Genomic DNA, 19,399 nt, shown 5'->3' with positions numbered 1-19,399 from the left:
CTTGTGTTTATATTTACATGCATAATGCAACACTTCTAGTTTGCAATGTGCTGACAAAAATAACAGCTCGTGTGTGCCAACAAATATACCAAACTGAAGCCGACGCTCTTCTTAATATTTACCCTGAAGGAGGACGTGGAGGTGGCAGAGTAGCCGCTGGTGGCTGAGGTGAGAGACAGCATGGAGCCGTGTCTCCGCAGACTGGACTCTGAGCCATATCCTGAATCAGCCTAAGAGGAAAAACAGACAGGGCAACAAGTTAGTCGAGTTGTTGCAAAGTATCCTAAATTAATAAAATACTAATTAACAGTTTAATTACTAATGTAAGCCACCTAAACAAAAGACAGCAGCAACAAGCAGTGACTTACCAAACAAACCCAGTGACACAAAGTTCAACTGCCAATAATCCTCCTTAAACTGACCCTGGTAATCTGTGTCCTCTCTGTCCATGTGATCTGATGTGCTCTCACCTGACACCCTCGGCTTTGTTATACGATCAATGCCAGTTTATTTCTACGTTTTCAACATGATTCTTTCGTGTTCTGCTAGAAATTCTGACCTTTTCCTTTGTAGTAAAACATAAAGGAAGCATATAAATCATGGATTAGAGAAACAATACGTTATGGTTCTCACATATTACATTTATGGTCTACCACTTTGACAATCAGTAAATCTTTTTGAGCCATATCATAAGAACAAATGTCTAAATTATCCGATTTCAGCTTCTTAAATTTAAATATGTTATTCACTTTATTATCACAGAGGTGGAAATAAACCATATCTTCAGGTTGTGGACAAAACAAAGCAAGACAAAAGTCCCTTTTTAAATTTCTTTGAATGTTTTTTCAGCATTTTTGGATCAAATAACTGATCGATATATAAGAAGAAAATGTTCTAGATTAAGAGACGATTCAAATATTAATCATTTGCTGCCCCAAAACTCTACATGAGCAGTTCTTTCAGTTACTTGTGTTGCATCAAAATACCATGCACACAATTAGAAACTGCAAACACAGCTTCACGAAGGCCTCCTAATGTTGCAGTGAAACATTCTGACAGGGTGATCTCAACACAACATGACACAGATTCAGTCACCTTGGACACACGACTGAAACATCAACTGACTTCCTGTAAACCTGACTGGTTCCCCTTTCCTCTTACATAACAGCCCGGCCCTCAAAATAGATGGTTGGGGACAGCAGAGACAAAAGGTTCAACAACACAGCGAGCGCTGCTGGAGAAGAGCGACAGAGATGCGTTTTCCCCTTTAAGAGGCATTTCCAGTTTCGACCACCAGAGGGCAGGAGACGAGCACGCACGTGACTGGCATTTGCAAGAGCCTGGGGTAACTGTCGGTCAACGACCAGAAGTAACTCCGCCTGTGTTCACATGGATTTGAGTCACTGCTGCTGCTTGCCCTTTAGCCAACATACTGCTGCTACCCCAGTGACTTCATCATCACAGATAGGACTATCTATGTGTCTGCATGAGCGATGCTTCATCTGTCTGAGGACAGGACACAAATGCAAGCAAAGAGAGGTGTTGATGTTTGATCAAATCAGGAGATACTAAATAAATCAATAACTCAACTGTGCAATACTCTGTTAAATGAACAGTATTAAAGACATTGTTCTATTTAACTCTTATTCATTTATATTTCCCTGGCATTTATATGTAAACCGCATAATAGACCCCATTTCTCAGCATCTTTTTATTTGATTGTAGATATAATTTACATATTTTACATATTTCTTACTTCTGTTTTTATGTTAAGATGCATGCAGCACAGCAAGTCATGCGTGTATGACTGCACACACTACTGACTTTGGAGAATAATAAGAGATATGAAACATTGTGCAGATACTAAATGCACTTAGGGGAGAAAGTGACTTCTACAAAAGGCCTGAGAAGCATGTGAGACAAAAAAAAAGTCTAGTTTTGTAGATTTTTTAAGTCTGATCTAAATTGTTTTCTCTCCTGTGTTTTTTGACTTTACAAAACAAATGTTGGTTGAATATTCGTTCTATATTTCTTAATTTTCCATCACTGACACAGGTGGAAAATTATTGCAAGTGAGCAAAAAAAAAAAATTCTCAAAGTTACATCTTCGTCTGTAAAAACTGGTGAAAAATTAAAGTTTTATAAGGTGAGAAGAGTCTTCTGTGAAACAGTGAAACAAAAGCCAGATGGGTGATTAAAAATTTCTTCCTGATTTTTTTTTCACCTTTCGTGACCAAAAGAAAACGTAAGAGCACGTGCAAGAAGGAGCAGTATGTGTACGTGTACATACGATAACTGTAAGTGCATACATGCGTAGATGCATATATTGATGTATGACACATTGAGGTGCCGGGGCTTTGTTTTATTTTTTTTGTCTTTTTCTTTTTTCTTTTCTTTCTCTGTGAATCCTTCCATATCACCTTTGTATCATTCATATTTTTGTTCTTGTCTGTAATCAGCAGAAAATAAATAAACATTTGAATGACAAAAAAAGTTTAAAAAATAAGAGAAAAGGAAAAAATCTTTTCTTTTTTTGCATCTCTGAAAGTTTTGTTTTCCCCTGACAAAACTTTGTATTTTTCACCTCGTGTTTTTGTTGTTGTAATGTTTATTTTAGCTGTAAAACCTGTTTCACAGGCAACAACATGTTCGTCGTCAACACAGGAGAAAAACAATGTACCACTTTGCCTCTCACGTCTTCAGAGACACTTTCTTGATGTTAAAAGAGAAGAACAAATATGGCGTAGAAGACGAGTCTACATAGCCGGGGATTTATGCAATATGGCTTTCAATGCACATTGAACACAAACAAGAAGCCACAGCTTACGTTACTACAGATTGTTTCCTGGAGACGAGTGTTGTTTTCACATTCAGACGCCTAAAACTATCAGCAGAGCGACTTGTTAGCTGTAGTGTGTTGTGTCTCCCTGGAGATGCTGAGCCGCTGAGTGCTGCTCTGAGTAATGATGGTTGGAGGAGGACGGAGGGGCTTCTAGGAAGAGGAAGAGTTTTCTGTGGTGACTCATTGTGGGTGGGATAGTGTTGCTTGGTGTGTGTGTGTGTGTGTGTGTGTGTGTGTGTGTGTGTGTGTGTGTGTGCGTGCACAGGAATCCAAGTATGAGTCACGGTGCCTCCCTGCTGCTGGGATGAGCAAGTGAGGAGGTAAGAGGAGGGGTTTAAGGGGGGTTTCCCAAAGTTTAGGACCACGAGTGAGCATGCATGTGTTTCAGGAGACCGACTGAAGGTGTGGCAACAGACTTCTCCTCGTCTCTGTCAGACAGGCTCATAAATCTGGCTCCACTGTGGATCATGTCTGCCGTGAATTAAGACTTTGAAACATACAAAACGTTTTGTTGATGTTGCTCAATCACAAATCCTCTGTGGCGAGGATGAATAATACAGCAGTAAATGTTTCCAGATGTCACACTGAGCTCTTTCCATCAACAATGCACGACCTCATTTACATATTGGATGGTTGGTAACTGTGTATATACGGCCGTAAACGCCTTCCTTTCCTCCATTGTGTTGTGCTCTGCAGTCCACAGTAGGGATTGCAACCTGCTTCCTGTGTCCTTGACACTGACTGAATACAATGGGAGTAACGTTAGCTCTCTCTACGCTACAAAGCTTTTACACTTTTTTAGCCCTGTGCAAAGTCAAAGAGCAATGCAACATAGCCCCGACTATAGTTCAGAGCGAAGTGACTTTACCTCAGGTCAGGTTAACCTCAGCCTTTCAGTGGTTTCCGCAGAAAGTCAATAAACAGGACACACAGCATCCTGTCTCTGAAGTGTTAACCCTTTTGAGAGTTACCCCCTGTGTTAAAGCCTTTCACAAAAATCCAAATAAAGCTTCGTTACTATTAGAAACCCTTGTTAAAATGCAAAAAAGCATCTCAACTGGTCACTGAATGCTGCGTAACAATGTGTGTGGCTGTGTTTGTAACTCCTGGGTTAAACTGTAAAGCTATTCATGACCCTTTGCCCCTGTCAAAGCTATTAATGCAATGCTAATTAATGTCTGTTAGCGTTACTTTGTGCTATAGTATCATGGAGCTAAACTCCCCCTGAAAAGGTTTAACAACCAGCACTGCACAACGTCCGTACAACAAACAACTTTTGGCGGCTATTTGAGATTTAGTCTTAAGACGAAAATGCTTCTTAGTTTGAGTCATTTTTACAGTTTTAGTCTACGACAACTCGAAACATCTTAGTCCAGTTTTAGTCAATAAAATGTCCTTACTTTTAGTCAAAACATTTCCTCTCCTCAAACTAATTCAATCAGCCTGATACAGGTTTAATCTGCTGTCCTTTCATCCGTCCTTTGTTAATTGTTTCCTGACGTAACATTACACATGCAAAGCTGTAGTTACAGTAGCACATACTGCACATTCCTCTCTTGCCTTATTTGCAGCAGCAGTGTTGGTTTTTACTGTAATAACTTCTCATGTAAACAGCCTGACTGAAGCAGATAGCAGGTGATCGCTCCTTTGTGTGCAGAGGAAGCGTCAAAACACCCCTCTTTCTGTGAGCACATTTTAGTCCCGTCTCGTTAAAGAAACAAAACATACTTGTTTTTATGATCAAAGATCTATTTTTAGCTCGTCAACATCTCGTCTTCGACATTGAAAAAAAGTCGTTGACGACATTTTTCATCATACTTTTTGTGAGATTCGTAAAGCCTCCAGACGACACTCACGCTGGGTGTAAATAGCCAATTAGCTTATTAGTTATTCGGTTTAGTTTTCGGTGCTTACATTATGTACAAGGCGACAAATCACATAGTTAGAAGGCTGTGTGTATTTGGGTTTCCAGTTGTGTATGAATGGGATTATTAAAACCCTGAGCCAACTGTTCTTCTAAAATGAAGATATCTTTAAGGTAAGCCTGTCCTCTGTTTAAACTGAACCATCTAGGTTACATCTATCCACATACATGCAAAAATCTCATATGGGCTAAATAAACACAGGTGCACATGTTAACACAAACAGTGTGCTATGCTAAAGACAGTGAAGAACTCCTAGAATCCTACAGACTTGCCAATGAACGCACCAGTGGTGGAGGGATGATTATCGTTCCCTGGACTCCTCCCTTCTCTCTCCTCCCCTCTCTGATACTCTGATAGAAACACACACACACACACATACAGTAAACACACACATTTACAAATTCCAACCTTGTATTAGATGATTTGATGCAAGTGTGTCAAGGATTTGTTTTCTTTTGATAACAGCAGTTTGGTGACTCACCCTGTGCAGCTCGATGGAGTCGATCCACTGGTGTCTGTGCTCCGGGTCTTGTGCTCTGAGGTACCAAACGCTGTCGTTTACACTGATGTCCAGCCGGCACTCGTCAAACTCATGAGGCTGGAAAACAGACACACAGAAAAAAGGACACAGGAGGGAGAGTTAGCATGAAGATATACCATGATTAATCCCTTCAATATGAGAAATTGTCATCGATGTACCCGACTCAGTTTTCTGTCTAAATCATATGTGGCAAAGTTATTCCATTTTTATTTAATTCAGTGGGGTATTAAACTCCTATATCAGCCGGTTTAAGTCTCTTGTTTTGCTAATCATCGCCATTTTAACCAGATGAAGGATTTCAGACAGCAGGCGAGCTAAAGTTAGCAGCAGCTCGGCTCGCAGCCCAGAAGCCCTGCCAAAGAGCGTCAAATAAACACTGATTTTAACTGCTTTATTCTTAGTTTTTTACCAGTTCTTATAATGTTTGGGGGAAAAGGAAACCTCTGTGGATAACTTGGCTCCTGGTTGAACCCTCACAAAAGGATGAACATTCATCAAATCCTCTCCCGATGTCAGATGGCAGCAGAGAGAGGAAAAGATACTTGCTGATTCTAAGAAACGAGGCCAGTAATGGGACCAAACTGGCTCGATATCCGTCATACTGCTGATGTCATACATTTCTTAGCTTGCTGTCGTTTCTTTTCATAGCAGGGGGAAACGCAGATCTCTTCCTGCTCAGGAAGAGCAGACGGAGGCATCTGTTAGGTTGCCATCCATGTAAATAGCCGTTAAAATGACACTGAAATAGCAAACTGCCTGCTCGCTTTCCTGTGTGTTACATGGTGGGCGACAATCTGTTCCTGAGATTGCGTTAACACCCAGAACATGGCAATCTACCACAAGCGCAGTGATATCTTCTGTGAATATCTCACAGAGATAGAGGACAAAGAAGAATGCACCAGAGTCACGGCCGCCTCCATTTTCAGACAGAGTCCCATAGGAGGAGAAGTGGCAGATAACTGGCCTTTTAAGGCAACTTGCAGTACGGAGCATATTCCTAATAGCCCTCTAGTGTACTGTCAGCTGTAAAAGTGCTGCGCCGGCACTACCAGCAACCAGGGACTGTCTGTGTGTGTTAGTGGGTGTGTGCTCAGAGAGGACGGAGGTGGAGGGAGTGGTACTGACAGCAGTGGTATTTACCTGCTGTGTTGTATTTACCGAATGCATCGGGACACCTCTACAGCGGGTCTTTAAGGCTAAATCACTCTCAAAGTCTAATCGCAGAGGAACAACAGGCTGATGCACAAGTCCGGGTTGTTCTTGAGGACACAGCTTGATAAGTGGGAAAGACTGAATGAGCAGAAATGCCACAGACTGCAGTAAAACTGAAAGCAATTGAGAAACCAAATCAGATAAGAAAACTCTGCATTCCTCGGTTAGCCGCAATACAATAAACACATCTGGGATTATATATGTTTACATTTGTAACGCACAATAAGTGCATTCATTTTCCTTTTTCGGAGTCAAAGAGTCTGCAGTCCTGCAGAAATAACAACAGCCATTTCAGCTCTTTCAGAATCAGTGATTGTTTGTTTAATTAATGCTTTTATTGATCCTTCTGTTTAGTGAATCAATGCAGTTTTGTTGGTGTAAGTATTGTAATTATACTTCATTGATTACTCTCATAAACACTAATTAATCTGTACAAGGTTACAAAAATGTTATATTCACTGAGACGAGTCATTACAGAACATGCACATATTATCATTAACGACAAGCTCACTATCTGTTATCATCCAGTGGAAGAAAGGACAGTTTGAGCACAAACTGCAGATTGTGTAACATGCAGACAAAGTAATAAATGTGCCGCTATGGTGTCTTTAAAGAGGTTTCAAAGGAGGAGTGTGACTTTGCTGTGTTGCCAGAAGCCTGGATGGTGAGGAGTTAGGGGTGTAAGAAAATATATCGACACACCTGAGGCTCACAATATCTTTTTAATGATGCTGTGTTGATTTCAGAAAGTAATTTCTATGCAAAGATTTGATGCAGCGGTTCAGTTTGTGTTGCAATATCTCTTCATCTATTTGATGCTTTGAGTCTAATGCAGCATCACAAACTGAGAGAGGAAGAATTAAGCAGCTAGAATACAGGTCATCAACAGGAAGCACTGCTGACATGAGAAAACCTAACTGACTAGTTACTTTACCACCAATGGCTGAATCCGAAATAATACGAAGGACTCTTGCAGCATACAGAGCTAAAGTGTGAGCGACATTTTACTTCAATAACAGAAGGCTAATGGACGGGGTGATGCTATGCATATCATTATGTGCAACATATGGCAACCACTTCGGCGATGTGTGAGCCAGCTGTAACCGTTATCGTTTTTTATTTTAGACAGAGGACAGTGAATAGTGGCGGAAATGGGGGAAGAGAGAGTGGGGATGACACGCGGCAAAGGGCCGAGGGCGGGAGTTGAACCCGGGGGCTGCTGCACTCGCCGATTTTAACCACTGAGCTAAACCACCGCCCCCTCTCCAGAGGATTTTTACAAGGTAATTAAATATATTTTGCAGAAAAAACAGACAACTTATTAGTTCAAGCAGAGCATTTTAAAACATGACTGGAGCTGGTCTTTAACACAAATGCTAACCCACTGTTCTTCTAGCATTAAAGAGGAAGCTTTCCTTACTCAGATTTAATATTCTCCCAGACATTTCAGACTATACTACACCAAAGCTAAGTGCTTGGTTTCTGGATGGGATTTCTGTGTCATTTGGTTGCCAGGAAAGTGATAAAATCGGTTCCTCTTGATCACCTCTGGACTGTGAGGGGTCATGGGTACGCTGACTGTTAAGCACGGTTGAGAAATGAAAGCTTGCACGGGGTCGGAAAAGGTTACAGGGATCCAAGGCGACAGTAAACAATAATCCATCACAGTAAGGTCATCTAGGCAGCAGCCTTGCACTTCACAAGATGACATGCTGAGGATGAGGCCTATGTGAAAGGCAAGCAGACTAAAAAAAGGACTGAATGGAGAGTTCAGATGGTGTGTGGGGGTTAAAAATCAATGTAAAGAGCGAGAGACTTTCTGTCCGGCCTCCTGAGGCACAGCGGCCATAAAGAAAAGGATGGACAGATATTTTATTCGTGACTGCAGAAAAGCACTTTAGATCCCAGAACAAATCATTATGAGGATTATTTCGGTGCGCTGAAAGGACGAAAATCTAATCAGAGAGGCAGTAAGTCTTTAGCAGGCATTAAAATATGTTCTACACTGTTTAGGTGAACGCTGGTGTATATGTAGTGCTTGAAGCCACACTCTTTCATATACCTCTGAGTCATTCCCAGACAATCTTAGGAAATCACACTGTTCACCAAATACACCAAATGTTGACACAGAACTATACGGGAAGCTGCAAGTCTTACATCATCCTCAAATCTTGCACAGGCACCATGTCATGTGCTAACGTTGCTATTGGGTCTTGGTGAAAGTTCACGAACTCCACTGGAGAGTTTCTGGGCCTCACTCACAAAACACAGCTTTATATTATTCACCGTTTGTGGTTGAAACGACATCATATTTTATAGCTCAAACATGTTCTGGTTTTTCCTCCAAAAACAGCTACGAACACCTGCTGGAAGGACCTACGAGAAGCCCAGTGCACGCGTAACAAAACAACCACTACACACCCATACAGAGCAAAAGACACAAATGTAGGTCTCTCACCCACTGAGATACCAGAGCAAACACATAACGGAACAGTTTCTCTGGTCGGAAGCCTCTGCCAGCAACTATTTCTGATGTCTGTCAAATGCCTCATCCCACATTCAGATCATCTGTGTCCAAGTCTTTGATTCTAGGGCCTCATACTTCTGTGTTTTGGATCGTTTTCGACTTACAAGGAAACATGCAAGAGTGAAAACTGGACAAGAGGTGGACAAACAAGTTGAAATGACACAAAACAGCTTTAATCCGTCTCTATTCTTTTCAAATACAAACAACCTACTCAGCTTCAAAGAGAATTCCCTCCTGTCTTCTCCCTTTCAACCCATTTCGAGCTGCTAAACGTGTTTACTGTCAGAGCTGAATGTGTGGGAAGCTTAAAAAAGCAAGTCATTATTAGCACCCAAATGGAGAAGGACTTAAACCAATACAAACACTGACAATGCCTACAAAGCTGCACCACACCTAACTCATTTCATTACTCATTTGTGCTCGTTTTAAACATCATAATTATACAGAGGAGATCCAGACAAACATAGTTTCTTGGTCTTTCAACATAACGGCTAAGGCGAGGTGCCAGGAACATCTTTCTGACTCAGAAACGGGCTCCCCGTGGCTCCAGCGGGGGAGAAACACTGACTCACAGAGTGGTGAGAGGGAAACTGAAGGAAAAGGAAGGCTAAAAAAACTCAGTGATAGTAAGAACACAACTGCACACACACAACCCTAACGACAAATATGTGGTCGTGACCCCCAAAGCAGAGGAAGTTGCATGCTATGAGGAAGAGTCTCATTTCCTGGCTGAAGACATTTTGCAATTTCCACCGAGCCTGACGTCACTCTATTCAACCTCTTGACCTTTTATCTGTCTCTCTTTCCCTTTCCCTTTCCACCTTGAGTGGATCATCACGACAGATACAATGAGGACAAAGCCAAATGATCACATCCATTGTCGCTGCCTTGACGAAGTCAATGCCATCCAGCAGCAGACTACTACAGATCCAGCCTGCTCTACTCATCAACTCCACAGAGAGAAAGAATCACAACAAGGCCAGTGTGCTCTTATTAACTGACCACGGAGCTAAAAATGGCCGTGGTGGTTTGCAGACTGTGGAGGTACGGTTGCAATAATGGTGTTTTGGAGGCGTACGAACACAGACAACCTACAATCATAAGCGCCACAAAATTGGAATAACATAACAAGATAATCCTAATGTCCAAGTGAACTGTCAACACAGTTTGATGTTACCCGTGTTTGTTCCATTGCCACTATTATTTCTTTGATTCTCCGAGTGTGATAACATCAACAAGGATTCTATAAATAGGGCCGTACTCAGCCACCGATTTTGGCAGTCAAATTGGATTTTGGCCCTTGAATACAACGATTTGGCTATTTGTTTCTTTTCTGCCCCTCAAAAAACTCCTACACAAGTGTCCAAGAGTTTTCCATAAGCACTGCCTGTTAGGCCGACATTAAAACATACGAAACAACAGTCTACTCTCTTTTTGTTTTAAGTCACATCCCCATCATTAATAGCTATCATTAGCAGCACCTTGGTCAACCGTGGTTGCTTTAAATGTGCCGTGTAAATAAACTTTGACTTGACTTGATCATAGAGGCAGGTGAAAGATGTTAGTCACACATCTGGATCAGTTTTCAGAGACACATGCTGAGCTAGAGCATCAAGTAGACACTGCTTTGTAGCTGAAAGCCTTATTAAGTGTTTGTAGTGGTTTTAATCGCAGGGTTAGCTTGTTTTGGAGAAGAGGTTCATTTTGAAACATGCTGTTGGACCTGTATTGCTTTGTGTAAAATGCCGCAGATAAAAAGAAAATTGAAGAGGGTTAACAAACCAAATTTGAGTCTACTTGGGTCTTCTAGACGGATGACTTGAAGCATCAACTTTGAGGGGACCAGCGTAACAAATTATTCAAGATCAGGCTTAAAAAGGGGGATAAATGCACAAAGATTCTTTTAGTAGTTATATTTTACAAGCTGTGTCCCAATCCAGGGGCCGCAGCCTTCACAGGCCGTATTTGAAGGCAGATTGAGTCACACAAAGGCTGTCCCAATTCAAAGGCTCCTTCAGATGCGGCTGACAAATGTGTCCTACGTTTCCCAGGCCGTGAAGGATCCATCAGGTGCATCCTTCACAGCCCAACGTATCCCGAGATGCACTGCGTGCCAATTCAAACGAAATGGCCGACTTTTACATCGCCAAGGAATACACATTAAAATGTTTTTGGTTTCAACTCAATCGAATAGCTAGTGTTACAGATGTTTAAGAAAACGAAAGGGCCCTTGAAACAAATTATTATTAACTTACTCGAGGTCAGTTATGCTAGCTAGTTAGCCCGGTGACTCAAAGGTAAGGGTGGGAACAGCTGGTGACGCAAACAGGAAATAAGTTTGTCTCATTTCAGTTCAGCTTTAACGCCTACGCAGGCTGTGAATTGAGCGTCCTCTGTGGACCGCCTCCTTCGAAGGCTGCAGCCCGTGGATTGGGACACAGCTATAGTCATATTTAATCCTCTCCTAACGACATTTTCTTCAAAATGAATAACAGGAAGAAGCTTTATTACTGATAACTGATTATCATAGGCAAAACTTTGAACATAAGGGAACAAATGGTCAGCATTAACAGATGCCACTTCTGCATTTCAGAGCGAGTCAGTTTAAGTTTCTTTTTAATCCAGTCGAGGATAATGTGGACTTACTGGAACAAGAAACTGGAGAATGACTTTCTGTAAAGCTGTTTGTTTCATGAAAGGTGCATGAGACTGTTACCCTGCCTAGTACTAACGCTGAAGCTAATGTCACATTAGTTTTCCCTTCACATCTTAACTCACAGATATGTTGGTTGATACATCGAATGGTATCAAATTCCCCTTTTATTATCAAGTTCCTTATTAATGAAGGTGTGAACACATAATGAGGTGCCAATGACCGAGCGGTTCTATTGTGTAGACAGGTGGTGGATGCAATTCAATCCAGCAGCTCTGCAATGAATACTCCATTCAGATGAGACTGTGTCAAACAGATGCCTGTTCCAGTGTGTTGAAATCTGAGGCAGGAGTGTACGTCTATGTGTCTGCATTATACTGTAAGCTAACCCTATGGCTTACAATGGTCTTATTGGGTATGATTGACAGCAACCAGAGTTTAAGGACAAGAGCAATGGCTTTGTTTATTCTGCAATATAGAAGTCACACCTTGTCCTTGTCAGATCTGCACGACTTTCTCACCTTTAGCGTCCTGAAACTGAACTCTGTGAATGGCTCATAGTTCATCTTCGAACACTGACTTCCATGTGAACTGCATACATGCACACCATAGGTACAATACAGCTGCAAATGTTAATAGGTTGGCATAAAAATTCATAGTTAAGTATTCCAATAATAGCTGTATAATAACTGTTGCAGACATTCGCCGGTTGCATTTAAATACAATGGAGGGAAGCTCTGTCTGTATCTAAACCGCTCAACAGACCAACTTCACACTTGGTGGGTGTGCTGTTAAAACCAAAGTGCTGCAGTGTTGAGTGTGAAGTTGATCAAATGAGCAGTTCTCAAGAACGGTGCAAGCATAACATCCAGGGGCTCAAAAATCAGCCCGCCTTAAGTGTCCATGTGTTCCTAACAGGCGAGCCCCCCCACCACTGCTGCAGCAAGCAATACTGCAAGTCAAGCAGTCCGCCAGTTCTCAACTTGCACTGCCTCAAGGCATGGCATACGTCTTTACAAATGTGAATGTTTAATGCTTGTCTGTATTATGCAATATATTATATTGAATATATTTTGCTTATAGGACAAAAAAAAGACATGTAATTATGTTTTTCATTATCTTCTTCCTTTTTAGAGATGAAGCAATTAATGGAGAAAATAATTGGAAGACTTATCAATAATGTTGCAGCTCTTATGTATCGACACTGGAGCTCTTTTACTCCTCTAACTTATTAAATTGAATTCTGATCTTTTTCTTATTCTCATAGTATCTACAGCCCTAACCCAAGCATGGGGTCACAGTGAAGTGAAGTATGTTTAGTATGTTGTAAATATGTAAAAAGCTGATACAATGCATGGAAGCAGATTTTTGTAACCTCACTATAACTTTGTCACAAAAGATTTTAAACTGCTTATTTTGCTTTGGTCGTAACCAATTTTAAAATAATCTACCTGGAAATATCAAAGTCTTACGTCTGAGAACAAACTGTTCAGAGATGCTTCAGTGTCTCAGAGTTCATGTGGGAGACAGAAATGCTGGCCAAAAAATGTAATAACTGTCTGTGCATCACTAACTATAACTTTTGTGACGCACATTTCCATCGGAATGAGAAATGACTACAGTAGAGCACCACATGGAGGTTAATATTTACATAGGCTGGGAATGGATGAAGCTGAACAAATACAGCTAATAGCAAAGCCTGCTTTAGGCGGCCTGGGAACAGTAACTTATTCATTTCCCTTGTTACTGTTTGGAGAGACATGCAGACGGTGCTTCAGTCAATGACTGACCAGGGTTAAAAATGAAACAGAATGCAAGGTGAAACAGTGTGAACATCCAGTGTTAAACACCGAGACACGTTTAGATTTATATTCTATGTGCTTAGTCGAGTGTGTCAGCTCTTTTGAGTCTTTGGGAGAGAAGTGTTTAAAGTCTAATAGGCAGGGGACTCTCTGTTTCACTATGCTGTATGCTACAGCTATCATGGATTACTTGGTCTTCTCTACAATCCAACACGGTGACACAACATTACTAGTCTCATGATGTTTCCAGTGAAATGTTACCACATAACACGTTGTGTTGAAACTACACAAGCACCTGACAGACCAGAAACCCTCAAGCATAACTTGGGACATAATCAGAAGAGAAAAAAAAAAAAGGTTATCACCTGAAGTGGAAAAACAAGTTTGAGAAACTCTAGGGCAAAGTTCCTCATCTGATTATAATTGTCAACAAGCCTTAGGCTTACATATGGATCCAGGAAGGAGCGGAGCCTTTCCTTCATGAATTTAGGAGAAACATATGGTGGATGGATGCCTGACATCTGAATCACATCAAATATAACAGATGCCAAATTTCTCAAAACTATGTGAAAGGTTACAGGAGAAAGAGAGAAAGGCGGGGAGAATGCTCATGGAAGCAGAAAAATCCAAAGAAAATCATGATTTTGTGTTAAGAAACAAATAGTATAGAGTTTTAAACAGCGCTGCAACAACTGGAAACGTTCTGCTTAAAGTTCATGTGGGATTTCACAGTGTGGAGAAATGTTAATTGATGAAGTGAAGGTTTTCACGTGTAACACACAACTAGAACTCATTTACTATGAGAAGCTAATGATTAGTTTGCAGCACATGTTGTGATCACATGAGATTTTAACAAAGAATGCAATGACGGAAAAAAGCGAGACCGAAGAGGAAATCCAGTGAATTTCATACTCTGGCAAAACACCCGCGCAACAGCCAAAGTTTCTGCCCAAAACAGAGTTGATTGGCGTACAATTTTTCATCATCACATAAACTGATCATGTACACTGTAAAACCTAACAGTCTATGGTAATAAAAGAAGTTAGTAAACTGAACTCTCAAAGAAATTTGACATAACTCATCCCAATGAATTAGCAGCAACTCAAAAATTATTATAGTGGTACCCATTCATTTTGAGTGACTCATTTCTGGAAAACTTAAAGTTGCAGTAATTGATTACAGTTAGTTACAATAACTTATTTAGTCTAACTTGGGTTCATAGCTTTTTTAAAAATGGTATACCCCACCTCAAAGTCTGCTCTGATGCAGAGTGACCGGTTTTTGCCGGTTCAGAAGTGTGCACAAGAGAAAAAGCGATGATAGATATGACTGAGCAATAATTTGCTGGACTTACAGCGTGTCTATTGCTGCTGGAATAAGAGTAATTTTGAAGGGAAACTTGGGGGAAACGGAGCCTACAGTAATGTGGATTTTTGTAAGGGTGGACGCTGCAACGGCGATCATGAAAAAATTGGGAAAAAAATACATGTAAATATTAATAAAAAATATTAACAGCCATTAACTCCAATATAATGAGGTGTGTCTTATTTGTCCAAGTGAGTATTAACATCTGACATTGATTTGAGGACACTGGGTCACATGACATGGAAGCTATTGAAAAAAACTATACATTTTTTTATAAATAGAAAAAACAAAAATATGCATTCAAAATGCGTCTTATACACCAAACTTACTACAGTATTTGTTTTGTGTTAATGCAACTTAAAAGGTTTAAGGTAATCGGTTTCCTCAATTGAAATGAGTCGACACAGGAGAGTTTTAAGAGATAAACTACTTAAATAAGTTCATCTTACTTAACTGATAAGTTCAAAATACTCGCTCATTTTAAGTTCAATACACTGAATGGAATGGGTACTCTTTACTCAATTTAATTAGGTTACCTTTACAATAAATAAAGAGTTTGTTTTTTTCAAATGTTTGAGCTGAACTATCTTATCAGGTTTTACAGTGAGATACAAGTGCTCACATCTATAAGAAAGTACAGCTAGCTCGAATAACACGTTTATTATAAACACAATCATTTCACATGACTTGACACAGTTAAGTTCTTTTACTTACATTTCCTAAGGTGACCAGTTTCCTATTTTTTTTTTAAGTCACTTAACTTGTTATAATGAACAGTGTAGGCGTAACAAATTGTCAGTGGCTTCAGACTATTAAGACATGGTTCCATTAAGTTCATCAGCTGAGGACACAGTTGATTTGTAATAGATGAGTCTTTTGAATTGCTTATTGATTTGTATTTATTCCTATTAATCCTATTTTATCAGCTTTTTTGTCCTCGTTTTTCCATCATCCTTCTATATTCTGTTTCCTGTGTTTTTGCATCTGTTGCCCTGATGTTTTAACTTTATCTTAATTTTGTCTGTCAGTCAAAGAACTTTGCAAACTATGCTTTTAAATGGATCTATATGAATTAAGTTATTATAATTATGACTATTATCATTTCCCCAAATTGCCGCCATGAGTACTAGAAGGTTTAGAAAGTTATGTCAATACTGAATAGCAAAAGAATGGAGTCCCTTCTTCTCTCAGTTAGTCATCCAATATAAGGTGAAGGTTAAGACTCCATAAAAGTAACTTTGTCACAATTATAAGCAAAGCGGTTCATCATTTGTTATGGTGAAAATATACTCACTGTGGTCGTCATGGTCTTGCAACTAAAATGCCTGTACACCAGCTGGCTGTTTGGCTTGTCGGAATGGGAGGTCAAGCTACACTTACACACAGTTTTCTACTGAAAATTAGCTAAAGTGGCAGGTGAAGTGAGAACGGCAGTTGTAACTTCAAGTTGCTATTTAAATAAACATTTAAATAACATAAACACGAGAGTATCCTCCCAGGTCCTGAATAGCAGTGGGTGTGTGCTGAAGTAAGTTTGACCGTTTACTGTCAAACAAGTACAAACAACAGTGTTTATTCTAGCAAGACATTGGGAAAGGATCAATATGGCTGCATTCAAGAACATGAATTATATGAAATAAGTTCTGGTGCCTACAGTTAAAAGATTGTCGCACAGAAAGGACGAGTGCTGCTTTGTAGAAGAATAACAATAGTACTCACAGTAATGACAGCTTTGCTAAGGCAGAGGGAACCCCGACAGCCATACTCGGTCTCATCCTGAGACTTGTAGTAGCTCAGTGTGTTGTTTTTCAGGACCACCCAACGGTCCTGCCATCCATGGATGTAATTTGTCCACTGAAAAATAAACAAAGCACCTTTATTAATATCATTGTGTGCATTGTATGCTTTTGCACATAGATTTTAACACCATAGAGTAGCAGTAAAGTAAACATAAAGCATATTGCCTAACCTGATATCCCTGCACCTTATGGAAAACCTGACACATGTGGGATTTTACGTAAGGTGCAGACTCATTAATCCTCACAAGACCTGTGACGTGTATCGGGCTTAGTATGATTGAACAGGTGAGCTTTTCTGGAAACAGAGCTGCTTAATCTCGCAATATGCTTGGTTAGCGGGTCAGCGTGCAATCTGTTTACAGGCAGCCAGCGTACAGTGAGATTAATACCACATTAGCTTGCCAGCAGCTTAACTCATTAAATCTTTGGGCCATTTGTCCAAAACAAAGTATTGCACAAGCGAGCAGAAGCATATGGCCAAATAGGTTACCAAGCCTTTGTACAGCAGTGGGCTTAACTGTCTGTTTACCGAGCAAAAACAGGGCAGGTCAACAATAGCTTGAAGTGTTATTCAGTGCACTCAGTTTACTTGTACATGTGTCCCTGTACCTTGCATACTGTCAAAACAATGTTAAGAGCACTAACGCTGTACTAACATTGTTGTCAAAGCAGACTTGGCAAGGGAATGTACAGCTACCTTAGAAATGAGCTCTTTGTAGTCAAATAATAAATCTTACTATAAGACAAACACTATGCTAACAGTGTCTGAAATTACGTTTTTATCCACCACTGCTAATACGGTATCTTTGTAGAACGATTTAAAACTGTTGACACTGAGTCACTTGTTCCCGAGAGTAGTGTACAATGTATCACATGACCTTAATTCCTAACTATCATTAACTTAAAGCTCCTGTGATTAACTTTTTGTTTGTGTTGATTTTGGCACCATCTGTGGACACAGTCGTACCCCTCATCTCTTTGCTGTTTTTGTTCTGTAGATGCTTAAGTGGTGGTTTTTAACAAGAAATCTCATCCTGCTTTCTTTAACAATCATATGTATCATTCACTTTAAATGTTTGCCCTGGAAAATGTAAACAAAGGCAGCATGAAGTTAGTGGCTTCGTCCGACACCTACCAACCGCCAGCAGTTTGAGGCGTTAAAAATTACTACATAGCAAAAATCAATCTTGTCTGGTTTGCTTTTGTAGGTCATAAATAGTAATCAGAATTAATTTCAGTATGATTCATAACCAGTGAAAAACTCATCACAGTAGCTTTAATAATAGCTTTTTACAAGTTATATATATATGAATATACGGAAAATCTATCTGCAATGGTGGAAGGTGATCTGAATTTTTACCTGCCACAGCCAATATTTACCTTGCATTTGGCAGGTGGCAGGGGCTAATTTCATCCCCCACCTAATCCTGTATGTTTACTGGTGACAGCTTTGTGTAAACATCCCCAATGCCATGGCTAACTAAGGACACCAGATACTTGTGTACAACTGGTGACACACTACATGCATAAACCTGGAAATAATTTTACCAACATCACAATAAAATAAATCGCAAATTATTCTAGAAAGATCTATAACCTCACAAAGCTAGCTGTGCATTACGAATCTACTTAGTTTTCCTTTTGCTTCAGTGGGGAATACCAGTGTTATATTCCTGAGCTGCAACGTGGAAATGTTGACAGAGGGTGAAACATGCCATGATTTGACATAAAACATTACAACAATGCCTCGTCTCGGCTATGTAGACAGGCGCCTACCTGACAGTCATGCCCTTAGCACCTGGCACTGACATTGAGCAAGCTAAGTAAGTAAACTTAATTATTACAGTGACTTACCTTACTAAGGACTCCGCTTAAGTCGACGACACTAACCAGATGTCCAGACTCGTCTCTGGGCTCTACATCTTCCTCGGAACCGGAGGAGTTCCAGCTCTGATTATCAGACATTTTTAAGCTAACACTGTGCAAGCCGAGAAAAAAAACAATATTAAGCTAACAGTGATAGCTAGCTGGGCAGTTTGGACCTATATATATAAAGGAGCAACAGTTCACTGAATCATGTTGTGTTATTATTGACTGACTAATACCTCTTAGTGCACGAGGAGTTAACCCAAATAGCTGAGCGCTTTGACAGGATCGATAACCAGCTAGCTCCAGATAGCGTCTGTTAGCTTGAAAGGTTGGTACACATTATGTGGTCAAGCTGTCCAGGTAATTAAACGTTAGCTACGCCTCCTGTAACGCAAGCTGTCAACTGTGCTCTTCAGTCTCTTCTCTTCTTCGTGAGTCCCAAAAGCGGCAGAAAAGGATGAAATAAAAAAAAATAGATATGCTGAGGAAAGCTTCACCAGTCAAAGGTTTAATCCGTCACTGTCTTTCAGATGAACGCGGTGGCAATTGCGGTGATTGTTTCCCTCTGTAGACTGGTGACAGCTCTCCAGCTCAACGCCATGTTCAACTGACGTCTCGAGCTTCTTCTTCTTCTCGGTGGGTGAGCGCGTGCTCCAACTTGTGTGGTGCGCAGGGGCGCTGGCTGAGCTGACGTCACCAAATCCCCTCCTAAACAGGAAGCAGGCCCCACCCCCTGCTTATAGCGCTCTGAAAATAGACCGCGGAGCTCATCATCAGTGTCAGGCTCCAGACGGCAGCAGGTGTGACTATTAGCCTAATTTAGCTTGAACACACCGATGGGAAATCCCTAAATCCGAACTAGTT

At 40.5% G+C, this 19,399-nt stretch overlaps 1 protein-coding gene across 4 annotated transcripts in view; it reads right to left on the bottom strand.

Moving 5' to 3' along the window:
• The window catches only part of LOC138601749 (ceramide transfer protein-like), a 30,140-nt gene extending 10,986 nt beyond the window's left edge, over positions 1-19,154 (bottom strand). For 2 of the 4 annotated variants that reach the window (XM_069672907.1, XM_069672910.1), the window contains exons 1-6: positions 18,772-19,154; positions 18,521-18,644; positions 16,587-16,721; positions 5,249-5,365; positions 5,040-5,117; positions 123-230 (exon numbers count right to left, since the gene is read on the bottom strand). In XM_069672907.1, the coding sequence (XP_069529008.1) occupies positions 123-230; positions 5,040-5,117; positions 5,249-5,365; positions 16,587-16,721; positions 18,521-18,631 (549 nt within the window). In that variant the 5' untranslated portion in view covers positions 18,632-18,644; positions 18,772-19,154. The remainder of the gene's footprint in view (positions 1-122; positions 231-5,039; positions 5,118-5,248; positions 5,366-16,586; positions 16,722-18,520; positions 18,645-18,771) is intronic. The other 2 variants (XM_069672909.1, XM_069672911.1) reach the window with 1 other exon arrangement.
• Between the last annotated feature and the right edge of the window lie 245 nt (positions 19,155-19,399).

Source organism: Semicossyphus pulcher, unplaced genomic scaffold, assembly GCF_022749685.1.
Source record: "Semicossyphus pulcher isolate SPU_LCO1_2020_fin unplaced genomic scaffold, fSemPul1.0.p SCAF_22, whole genome shotgun sequence".
Classification (NCBI taxonomy): Eukaryota; Metazoa; Chordata; class Actinopteri; order Labriformes; family Labridae; genus Semicossyphus; species Semicossyphus pulcher.
This window is presented reverse-complemented; position numbering and strand designations above follow the sequence as displayed.